This window comes from Coffea arabica, chromosome 11c (assembly GCF_036785885.1).
Source record: "Coffea arabica cultivar ET-39 chromosome 11c, Coffea Arabica ET-39 HiFi, whole genome shotgun sequence".
In the NCBI taxonomy this organism is placed as follows: Eukaryota; Viridiplantae; Streptophyta; class Magnoliopsida; order Gentianales; family Rubiaceae; genus Coffea; species Coffea arabica.
In genome coordinates this window covers 28,813,248-28,825,904 of record NC_092330.1, presented here as the reverse complement: position 1 = coordinate 28,825,904, position 12,657 = coordinate 28,813,248, and the positions used below count along the sequence as shown (strand labels likewise).

Below are 12,657 nucleotides of genomic sequence, written 5' to 3'. Positions count from 1 at the left end.
AACCCAAACAAGTAGTATCACAATGACCCAGGTAATAAAAAATCACCTTATTAGAATCTTGGTCAACCATTTATGTGATCGGATTTCTTTTTGCAACTCTCTTATTTTCTGATTCTTGTTTTCCAGCTTTCTCTCCAACATTCTTCTAACATCTTCACTTTTATCTCTCTTTTTTTTCTGTCCGATTGATTCTCTTAAGAAGAATAGGTATCAACTCTACAGAACGTCGACACATTTTCCTATCGATCCAAGACCAGTGCTAGTAGCCACCATCTGCACAAACAACATACCTCCTCCCCGGATTCCTATCGGTCCATGAAGTAATCATCTTACAAGTTTTGTCGCATCCGCAATTGGGGATTGAAGGACTCTGATATGCGCTATTATCATCTGCACAAACACCATCTGCCCTTGTGGCCCTTAAAATGGCCATGAAAATATGAAGAAAGAGACTTCTTTTCACACTTTAACCTAGCAACTATAGTGTGCTAATGAAAACGCCCCTCACTTATCCCTGTGCCTCGCACCTGTTGCTCTTTCTGTTGGACTTAACGACTCTAGCTTATGGAAGAGTCACAAACATATCATTTAATTAGATGGAGGGTCAAAAGTATTCATTTAATAGTTAGGGGCCAAAACTTGAACTTTTAAATAATTTGAGGGTCATTGGGGCATTTTGCCCTATAAAATAATATTCAGTATAATATTACAATGCATCTCTACGTCAAAACACGTGCAACAATCGAGCAGAATCGCACAAAATACAATCTGGGTCCTGTCGGGTTGGTAATAAGCAATTAACCCTTTCATTTCGGTCGGCCGCAAAATGAACGTTGGCCGCCCCCGACCCCGCCCTCGAGCATTATTCTCTTTCATCTTCCTCCCTATTTCTTGACTGAAATCCTGATCTGCATAGCCAATTCCACTAATATCAAAACCCTAAATCAAAACCATGAGCAGCTCCATTCATCTCTTCTCCATCAACCCAGTTGATTTCCGCCATTCACGTTATTCAATCTCCCAAAACCGTCAAGTTTTGTCCCCATTAGCCTGCCTGAATGTGGACGTCCGGGCACCAGATTCTGTCTCATCGAAGCCGCCAGCTTTAGGACAAAATGCTCAAAGGGTTAAAGAGATTATGGAGGAGGAGAACAGGGTTTTGGTGGGGACCTATGCTAGAGCCCCTGTTGTGCTCTCTAGCGGCAAAGGTTGTAAATTGTATGATATTGATGGTCGAGAGTATTTGGATTTGACCGCTGGAATTGCTGTTAATGCCCTTGGGCATGGTGATCCTGATTGGCTGCAGGCGCTGACTGACCAAGCTAATACCCTCACCCATGTCAGCAATATATATTATTCTGTTCCACAGGCAAAGTTCTTTCTCTCTCTTTTTTTTTTAGAATTCTTTTTCTGCTTCTTGTTTCTGTTTATTTAATAAGTTAATAAATAATTCGTATAATCTGCGCAAATGGAGTTCTTTTAATTACAAGTGTTTGGTATGGAATCTATGTTTTTCTGTGATTTTGAAGGTGTTTTAATTGAATTTGGAATCTGTTTCAGGTTTGAAATTGGTGTGGGTTGTAGGAGAGGAAAGAGATAGTGATAGTGTAGTATTTTGAAATTAAAAGCATGTGAATTGTGTTAGTTGTAAGTGTTTTAGGACTTTCTGGACGAGGAAATTTGATTTGTTTGGGGAATTCTGGATTGTATGATGGAAATGGTTCTTCAGTTAACTCTTGAAAGTGCAAATTTTCCAGAAGATTAAATTGGTGTTCTACATTTCGCTCTTGCTTTTTCTATGAACAAGATCAATGTTACTAAAGCTATTGTGGAATTTTCAGGTTGAACTTGCCAAGCGTTTGGTTGCTAGCTCATTTGCTGATCGTGTATTCTTTACGAACTCTGGTACAGAAGCAAATGAAGCTGCAATAAAATTTGCAAGGAAATTTCAGAGATCTTTGCACCCGAGTGAAGAACAGCCACCTGTGGAGTTCATTGCCTTCAGCAACTGCTTCCACGGAAGGACTATGGGAGCTCTTGCTTTAACAAGCAAGGAGCATTACAGAATTCCTTTTGAACCAGTGATGCCAGGAGTCAACTTTTTGGAATATGGTGATACCCAAGCAGCAACAAAGCTGATAAGTAGTGGCAAGATTGCAGCTGTTTTTGTAGAACCTATCCAGGGTGAAGGTGGTATATACAGTGCCACAAAGGAGTTCTTGGTGGCATTGCGCACAGCCTGTGATTGTGCTGGGGCACTTCTTGTCTTTGATGAGGTAAGTTTATTAAGACATGCAATTGGGCACAAGGAACATGGAGTACTTAGTGAGACACAATAGCCATATTGCATATCCCCATTTGTTGGTGCATAATAAGTTTTCCAGAAGCTCAGGGAAAAGATTATTAGTATGTGTAGGTGCTCGTCGGGTATCCCATCCTGCAGCTAACGCTTGGTGGTTGTTTCACATTTTTCTTTTTGATTTTACATGTCTTGGATTTTCATGAAACGAAATCCTTGACAATTGTTGCCATTACGTTAATGCTAGGCCTACCAAACAGTCAAAAAAATGGGATTTAAGATTCAGAAAAATGATGTCATAGAACTTTCCTTGTGTTGAAATCAGGGGAAAAAAAGGCTCTCCAGCACGATTCTACTGAGCTCCTCCATCTGATGTAGTTCTTAGCACAAATTCTCAATTACTACAATTGGATGTTTATTGCATTAAACTTTTTACTTTGGTAAATCAATCCTGAAATGTTTGGAAGATAAGGATGCTAAACATCAGAGTTGAATGTACTCATTTGATTACTTCATGGTATTCCCTTATACTACTATCTGTTTAATGTGGTTTACAACAGTGACACCTAATGCTTTCTCTCTCCTACAGGTTCAATGTGGCCTAGGCAGGGCTGGTTATCTTTGGGCTCATGAAGCTTATGGTGTATATCCAGATATGATGACTCTTGCCAAACCTCTTGCTGGTGGTCTACCAATTGGGGCTGTGCTGACGTCTGAAAGGGTTGCTGGCTGCATTAGTTATGGAGATCATGGTAGCACCTTTGCTGGCAGTCCTCTTGTTTGTAGTGCTGCAATTGCCGTAGTAGATAAAATCTTAAAACCTGGATTTTTGGCCAGTGTCTCCAAGAAAGGCAAGTATTTTAAAGATTTGCTAGTTAAGAAATTAGGGGGAAATGCACATGTGAAAGAAGTACGGGGCTTAGGGCTTATTATTGGCATAGAGCTGGATGTACCGGCCTCACCACTCGTTGATGCATGTCGACAATCTGGTCTTCTCATTCTCACTGCAGGGAAAGGCAATGTGGTTAGGCTTGTCCCTCCATTAGTTATATCAGAGCAGGAACTAGACATTGCTGCTGAAATCTTGCTCGATTGTTTGCCAGCTCTTGACGGGAGTAGCTAGAAATAGATGACAGTTCAGTTTCTTTTGTATGTTGACTATGTTTAGTTCATGGAATCCTATCCCTGTTGTCATATACACTAGTCAGTATCTTGTATCATTTGTATGTTCAATCTTAACATACCTAAACACGAGACCATCAATTCTAGTTAGATGAGGAATAGTTTCACTGCTTATATTCGTAGTTACTCTCTTCTAATGGTTTTAAACTCTTTGATCATGTGTAGTAGATCTCAATATGTTGTTTTCTCCATGGGGTTTTTTTGATCGCTTGCATTTTTAAGAGAACATAATTATTGCACGGTTAATGTTCAGCATCACGATGGTTATCTGCTTCCAGCTTTTCTAATTCCATGAATACTTTGCACAATTGAGCTGGACGAAAATTACTAGTAATAGATAATGAGTGATAAATTAAAGGGTTAAATGCACTAAATCCCCCTAAATTATGTAGCGAGTTGCTAGTTTAAACCCCCCCCCCCCTTTTCCCCTCCCCCACAACAAAAAAAAAGAAGAAAGAAAAGGCCCACAAAACCCCTGAACTTCTTTAATAGGCATTTTGCCCACCTTGATGATATGGTTGGACAAAGTTATCCCTTCTATCTTTATTATTATCATTTTTAGATTTCCCTTCATTTTCTTTATAGTTTCTTCCATTTTTTTTTCATTATTTGACTCTCATGTTATTATTATTATTTGTACACCCTAAATAAAAATTGTTATTTCGTTTAACTTGTATACTAGATTGGTGGTAGCTAGTCTATTTGTTACTTTCCAATGCCAGTAATTAATAATAAACTCTATATGATGACAAGATCTATATTATTGTATTTTGGAGCCCATTTGATTTAGGAGCTTGAAATGTTTGATTTAAGTACTTGAATTATTTAAATATGTAGTAATGAAATAGAGCAATTGATTAATCAATTGTCAATAATTACGGCTAACAAGTGAACAAATCAACTAATATAATTTATGTTTATTTTTTATGTTTTACTATAAATAACTTGTGAACCTTTCTTTCACGTCTGATCTACAGTATGTTACGTTTGATTAAGCAATTGAAAACTCAAACTAGTTCATATATATGCACTTAAATTATTGCATTACTACATCAAATACGCTTTCCAATGTAGGTACGTATATTTAGTAGTATTATAGAGTTTATAATGAATGAATTATTAAAAGTGAATTAAAAAAATTAAAAACGATTTAAAGAAAATTAAAAAATCAGGGTAATTATTTCAGAGTAGAATGAAGAATTGGCTAGTGGCGCGAGAGAAAAGGAAAAAAAATAAAATAGAAGGAAAAAGAAGAGGGAGAAAAGAAAAAAAAAACTGAAAAAATAGAGAAAAAAAGAACAAAGAATTAAGTTAGGAGGGACAATTTTCTCCAAATACATCATTAATTTTTTTTTTTGTCAAAACTCCAAATACATCATTAAGGAGTACAAAATGCCTGTAAAACAAGTTTAGGGGGTAAACCGCTTCTTGGTGTATATTTCAAGGGGTTTTAGTGCACTATTAGGATATATACCCTAAAATGTTTAATCTACATATTTATAAGCATATATAGTGTCTAGATATTGAAATTCGATTTATTTTGGATGATAAGCATGCAGGACGCAAAAACAAGTACTTGAATACTGAGTTTCCGTAGATGAAAATATGATACAATTTAAGGGGTACAAAAACTTGCTACTAAAATGCCTGAATAATAAATCCAAATGAATAAGTCTGCAAGTTAATGACATTTTTCCAAAGTAAAATTAAATCTAGGTGAAAGAGTGAGAGGGTGGAGGGCAATTCCAAGAACTTTGACAAAAAATTCTCAAAAGAATTTCCATCTCTAGAGGGACTTGCATGTGGGAGTTGCTAGCACCACAAAAAAAAAACGGGTATGAATTTAACTAGGCTACAAGAAACAAATTAAACAATTGGAGTAGCATAAAATAATATTGATTTATGTAGCACTAGCAAAATTAGCGTAGCTGAAATCAATTGCCTTTGTTTGAATAGCCGTTTTCCGCCGGACAATTGCGTCGTTTTCTGTGATTATATTCTTCTATTATCTTTTTTCCTCGTATACATCAAATCGCCACAGTAATATTTCTGCAAAAAATCCTAGAAAATGCAATCCAAACATTTCTATCCTCTTTCTCTATTATGATTGAGGTCTCAATGTAAGTTATTGTACACTGTATATTAAGGTTGTGCATGAGTAGAAGAATGCAAGATAGTAACATATCAATCCAAAATAAGATTATATATCATGATACAGATAATATAACAGGGCGAAAAAAATCCTTTGCTGGGTGGACATAAAAATATATATAATTATATATGAGTTCAAATCGACATATATAAGTCTATTAGAATAAAATTTATATTGGAAAAAATAATTCACCTTGACTAGATTAGTTATTTGTTAATGTATGTCAGATTCCTTCATAATATTGCTGATTGCTTTGTTAAACTTGAATAAGATCGTTATATGGTCAAATATCCCTTATGGCAAACGGGTGAAATTGTGACTTTCATCAGACCTCCTGTGCAATTCATTCCAACAACTTGCTTCTCTAGTTGGAGCATCTGCATGCTTACATAGTGTAGCTTTTCCTTTCATGAGAACTCATTTTATAAGGCTGCAATACTCATCGTTATTTTTACTTTCACGAGTGTTTGGATTTGTTGAGTTTTTCAAAAACTAGTTTTTCAAATACTATTAAAATTTTTAAAAAGTGCTTTAAAAGGTACTTTAAAAAGTAGTCTAAATTTTTTTTAATGTTTAAAAAATATCCCAAAATATATTCTAAAAACTCTTCTACTCTTAAATATCCCAAAATATTTTCTAAAAATATCCCAAAATATATTATAAAAACTCTGCTACAGTAAAAATTTTCAAAAACACCTCAAAAACAGCTAATCCAAACGGATTTGATAACTCCCTATTTATTGCTTTCTTCCACGTATTCAAGGTCAAGTGTAGCCCATCTCGAGTTCTGTATTAATTTATTTTTTTAATAAAATAATGAGTTGGCATTCCAATTCCATGTACAGGGATTGATAGTAAAAAATTAACTATACAAATAAACTGGTGAAAGAAAAGAACATTCATTCATGTTAAATTTAAAAAAAAAGGGGGTGGGGGGGGGGGGTTCATTAGAAGTACATGCAGCAAAGAGAGTCCACGTGCCTATTGAAACGAAGAATCATGACAAAGATTTGATTGTGATTTTTTTATTGATCTCTATCGTTAGTGTTGATTTTTCTAAAGTGAATGAAATTATCCTTAATGTTTATTAAAAAAAATTTTAGATCTTTGCAATTAAACAAGTCAAGCAGTGTCTTTCAATGCTTTAACTGAGAAAAAATTACACACATCTTTTAACAAAAGTTCGCAGTTTACAAATACTTCACTAGAAAGACCCCCCTGTCCCAAAATAAATAAATAAATAAATAAATAAAATCCATAGTTCCAAGTATAACAAATTATTCCGGGTCCACGTGTTGCATGCATTGTGCCAAAGATAAAAGATGCAACAAATTCTTCACCTGTAATTATGATAGTCCTATTAGTTTGTAGCAGCAATTTGTACGTCATGTAAAGCTTAGGAAAAACCATTGGATTTGGAGCTGGCCCAGTGGAGAAAAGAACATCGGAGTAGATTACCTAAATTGGCAGTGGGAACTTCAATTAAAACATGGAATGTTCTACAAAACTTTCATTCAAATTTGTGTAAATAAAACAAAGCCTTTGTCTAATGGTTGCTTCAACTTATCATATGCATGGACATGGCAATATTGCCCGATTGCGTTTAGAAATCGATCTAATTTCATTTCAAATTTTCAAAATATTAACACTTGAACTTAGACACATTAGACAAATTCACACTCCTTCCGTCCCAATTATTTAGTCCTATTTCAGGAATCCAACTTTTTTGAAATAGTGGTTTGATTGTGATGTTTATATTTCTTTTTCAAATTTATCCCTTAAATTCAAAATTTGAATTCGAATGATGACATGTATATAATTAGAACGAACGATTATATTGAAAAAAGAGATTAAAACGTGTTTTGATTTTTTCAATCGAACAAATATTTTGAAACATCCCCATATAAAAAAGTATGATACTTTTTGGGATAGGGGGAGTAACACAAATGGTTTCCAATTTGGTATTGGTAAGTTGGCCCTCAAACGGTGGGATCTCCCGCCTCGGTTTGAGGTAAGTTGGCATTGGTAGTTACCATACCAAACCGAGCGATCGGTGGTCATGCATTAGTGCATCCTCTGGTATTGATGAGTCCTCCCCCTCCAACCCCTCATGTAACCCACTTAGGATTTCCTTTGCCTTTAATTAGGATAGACTAGCGATACTGCAAGCATTTATGCACAGAGTTTCTAAAAATTTTATCGAGCTCAGGTTTGCAAATTTATACCTACTTTCTTGATTTGATAGATTTAGTAACCAAATCTTAAACTAACATTGAGTTGGTCAAAATTTTAAATAAATACCCTAAAATTCTCTTGTTTAATGAATTTTAATTTACTTTCCCATAGAAGTGAAAAATTTTCATGTCCATATCTATTGCTTGATAAACAAATATAAAAATAATTTTGTCACTTTAATATGATACTTTTGATGGTGTTTTACTAGGGATTTAATTTATAAGATAGAGAAGAAAATGTTGAAATAATTCTTTTAGAGTTCGTCAATTTTATCGAGTGGTGGGATTACCATAATTTGGAAATGATTTGGGCCATTTCTTTTCGATTTATTGTTAATTTTGATACCAGAGAAATAGCAAATAAAGACCAGCAAAACATTGGATCACATTTAAAGTTAACTCGCCAAGGAATTACAATAAAAATTAGAAACAATAGTAGTAGTTCTATAGTTTTGTTGGCAAAAAATAGAAAAGAAGAATAAGAGGGAAGAAGAATGAAAAAATAATTTTAAAACTCATTCATAGCATATGCATTATGCATACCAAACAAGGAAATTTCATAAAAATGTTTAAGGGTAGTATTGTTACTTTAAATAACAAGGGAGATATGTGCAGTAAGTGCTCACGAACAGTAATTAAATTTGTTGTACCTTCACTTTGGCAATAGAGTAGGATTCCATGTTGTATGACTTGTTTCTCACTTTGCCTTCTGACATATTGTTTTCTCTGTTTATGCCCAAGATTGTCATTCGTTAGTTAGCTCTAGCGTCTGTGTACTAAAGGATTACATGGTTTGCACTATATTTCTAACTTCATCCTTTTCTCATTTTATCCCAAAATCATCAACCAACTCTAATATTTTATAATTTCGAGGGTAGTAAACGTTTAAGAAATATTTTACCCTTAACATAATAATTTTCCGTTCATTTTAAGTGAGTGGGGCAGAAAATAAGCAAGGCTATTGTTTAAAGAACGAAAGTGTGAACATATTATTAAAAGCCAATAAAAATACCTATATCTAAACAGTCAGTCTCTCTTTCTAGGATTTCCTGACGTCCATGATATGCATACCTATTCTCTCTCTATCCTTTTTTTTTTTTTTTGTAGGTAATGTTTTTCTTATATGGGGTTATGAATTTTTTATGTTTGGATGGGAGTGTTTTTCAAATACAATAAAAATTTTTAAAAAATACTCTAAAAGGTAATCTAAAAATTATTTTAAAATTTTAAAAAATATCTCAAAATATATTCTAGAAACTCTTCTACTCTTAAATATTCCAAAATATTTTCTGAAAATATCTCAAAATATAATCTAAAAACTCTGGTACAGCAAAATTTTTTAAAAATATACCTAAAAATAGATAATCCAAACGGATATGGTTGAAAAAAGAATGGGAAAACATAGTGGATTTGAGTTAAAAAAGTTCCGGGGACAATTTTTAATGTACCACGCCGATGAATTGGACTAATGGAGGGCGAAAGAGAAAACACAACCAAGTTGCTGGGTAAAGTAAAGACAGGTTTTGTCTTTAGCATAGAATCCTAGCGACGCAGAAAACGAATAAGGAACCAACGTCTAGGTGGCTGAGAAAATGGTTATGGCTACGGTGGAAAGTGAACTAATAATACATAATGGCCAATAGTGCTTAGTGCGGGCAGGTGGAGAGAGGCGGCCAAAAATTTTTCCACTTTTGCTTCTTCTTTGACTCTCTCTCTCTCTCTTTGTTTCTTTGGCTGCAAGAAGCTTCACGGATTTTGCTTTGCTAATTGCAAGAAGCAGATCCATGTTGCTCTTTTCCTTTTTTTTTTCTTTTTTTTTTTTGGTAATGCTGATTTTTTTTTCCTTTTGACTTGATTTCATCCACTTTCATACAAAAAGCCCTATTTAACTAGAATTAGATACTATTTTCTACTCTATATGAGTTTAGGAAATAGTATTGGTTTTCAATTGTTATTTGATTTTTTTGACAATAATGTTCTCTATAAATAGGTGGGTTGGCATACTACACAAAGACACACAAAGAGAAACACAAGGAGACACAAGGGGCATCATATAGCCTTATACATGGGGTGTGAGAAAGGGTTTTTGGGAGATGAAAGATGGTATACAAGAGTTGGGTTTGAGTTCAACTTGTATTCTCGTATAGGGTTTTCCTCTTATAATGAAGAACAGGTTTTTCTCCGTGGACATAGAGTCAATGGTGGAGTTGAACCACGTTAAATATTGTGTGTTGTTTATCTTTCATGCTTGTGACTTGTTCCTCATTAAATTGTTGTGCACTTGATATCTCAATAGTTGTTTGTTCCGTGTTTGGATCCTAACAAGTGTTAGGAAATTGGCTTAATTTCTTTTAGTCAAGATTCCTATTTGGTGTGGGAAATAACTAGTTTTCTAATTGGATTTAGTTACTTGAAGTAGTAGTCAAGTAAAACCCTATTTAGATAGAATTAGATACTATTTTCTACTCTATATGAGTTTAGGAAATAGTATTGGTTTCCAATTGTTATTTGATTTTTGGCAGTAATGTTCTCTATAAATAGGTGGGTTGGCATACTACACAATAGAGACATACAAGGAGACACAAGGGGCATCATGTAGCCTTATACATGGGGTGTGAGAGAGGGTTCTTGGGAGATGAGAGATGATATACAAGAGTTGGACTTGGGTTCAAGTTGTATTTTTTGTATAAGATTTTCCTCTCATAATAAAGAACAAGTTTCTTTCCATGGACGTAGACTCAATGGTGAAGCCGAACCACGTTAAATATTGTGTGTCATTTATCTTTCATGTTTGTGGCTTGTTCCTCATTAAATTGTTGTGCACTTGATATCTCAATAGTTATTTGTTCCGCGCCTGGATCCTAACATGTTTATTATATGAAAGTCATAATTTAAAAGTGAGATATGTAACAAGACTTTGTGTTTGTTCATTATAAGAAAGTCATCGTTTAATAATGAGATATGTAGCAAACCTTTGTGTTTATTTATTAGAAGATGACTTTCTTATCATTTATATACATAATATTATTAATTTGATTTATTGTATGCATTTAATAAAATGAAAGTGAACATCCATCATTTAATATTTCTAAATCTTTTGGACCATTTGATAATAGAAAAATGATATCACGTACGTATGTACATTAAAGACATTAATAGAATTAAATTATAATTGCAAATCAATAGACTTTTAGCCTCCTTTTATTAATAGAATAATTCATACTTTTATAAAAGAAAACAAAAATTTAGCTAATTAAATGAGTGTTTCTTTGAATTGTAAGTACACTCAATAAATTAATAAATTATTATTGATTGAAATGGTAAAGTCACACAGAATGAAAATTATTATACCCCAACGGCAATGTAATATTTTCCATTTTGGTTTAGTTCAGTCACCAATTTTAGTTGTTTCTTCTATTATTTATTTTATGCATCTAAACATCTAAACTCATGCACATCAATATTTTTTCATAATATATTAAGCAAAACATGAGAGGAAAAAGATATATTGCGTTATAATTATTCTAAGTAAAATAGGTATAGTTTCTTAAATGAACCCAAAATATTGCAAGATATCTTTTGGGTTAAACTATATTTTCTCAAAACATAAGTAACATATAGTTATAAAATTGTTTTGTGAATAAGAAGTTTATATGGTTATTTACAGCTTACAGGTGAAATAAAGTGAACCACAAATTGTGCAAATTAACCATTGCAACAAAAGGAAATCTCTGTTAATTATTCATTTTCAAAATACTACTATCTATACCTATTAACTCTTTATTGCTTTTTTAATGTGTTTAGCAAATTTCTTTATTTACATGAACGATACATATGAAATTAATTACTAGTTTATATCTTTAATTTTCTTTCTTCCATAGTTTTAAAATTTATACCAATAAACAAATAAATTTTTACAAGAAAAAGAAAATCTTGGGCAAGTACAAAATATAAGATCTAGTCACGAGTATTGCTTAGCTTTCAAAAGAACGAGCGCTATGATTAAATCAAAAGAAAATTAAACATTGTCAGAATTAAAACAAGAGTTTAGAAATTCAAATTTTGTTTTAATGGCTTGTCAAACGCTACCCAATATATTTACAATTTTTATTAGGGGTATGCAATTTGACCAGACTATAAAAGTAATTATGTCAAAATCAGTATATCATTTAAAATAGATTAATAAGTTTATGATTCAATTTTTGCCATATTTTATTACTGTGATTTTGCACCATAGAACCTTTCTGCCATATGAATGGTAAAAAGAATGACTTTTTCGATGGTTAATTTAAAAATGTTAATTATTATACTTGTAATTTAGTCAACTATTTGCCCAGATGAGATTCTCTCTCCATTACATATGTCCATTTTTCTTGTTCAATGCAAAACGATGTAGTTCCACTTATTAATACTGCTGATGTGACGTATAGCATTGAATGCATATTTAGGGAGTGTTTGGTAAATGAGTTTCAAATTCAATTTTAACATGGACGGCCTACTTTTTGAATTAACATGACTGCACGTAACTGCAACTCTAAAAAATTCAAGGATCTTGTCCTCAAATGCTTGCATATTCTTATCTGAATCATGCAGCGTGAAATTCCAAAGTAAAAGACTATGGTACAATTAGGGTATTATTGAATTTGAAACTTATTTACCAAACACCTCCTAAACATGCATTTAATGTTACTACATAGTTTTACATTAGATAGGAAAAATGGACAGAGGATCATGTACTGCGGTTGACTAGGTCAGTGTGCATGTTGTCACTTTTCAAATGATGGATAGTG

The 12,657-nt window shown here is 33.2% G+C and overlaps 1 protein-coding gene across 1 annotated transcript; it reads left to right on the top strand.

The window, feature by feature from the left end:
- Positions 1-739: 739 nt before the first annotated feature.
- Positions 740-3,595, top strand: LOC113717381 (acetylornithine aminotransferase, mitochondrial). The gene is made up of 3 exons (XM_027242201.2): positions 740-1,369; positions 1,842-2,276; positions 2,889-3,595. The coding sequence occupies exons 1-3, from the start codon at positions 953-955 to the stop codon at positions 3,420-3,422; spliced, it is 1,386 nt and encodes a 461-aa protein (XP_027098002.1). The 5' UTR covers positions 740-952; the 3' UTR covers positions 3,423-3,595.
- Positions 3,596-12,657: the final 9,062 nt, after the last annotated feature.

Bases quoted from the DNA above. Each gene is read 5' to 3' on its own strand.
- LOC113717381 (XM_027242201.2), top strand. From the start codon at position 953: ATGAGCAGCTCCATTCATCTCTTCTCCATCAACCCAGTTGATTTCCGC. The intron at 1,370-1,841 runs GCAAAGTTCTTT...TGGAATTTTCAG, and splicing joins TATATTATTCTGTTCCACAG to GTTGAACTTGCCAAGCGTTT. The intron at 2,277-2,888 runs GTAAGTTTATTA...TCTCTCCTACAG, and splicing joins CACTTCTTGTCTTTGATGAG to GTTCAATGTGGCCTAGGCAG.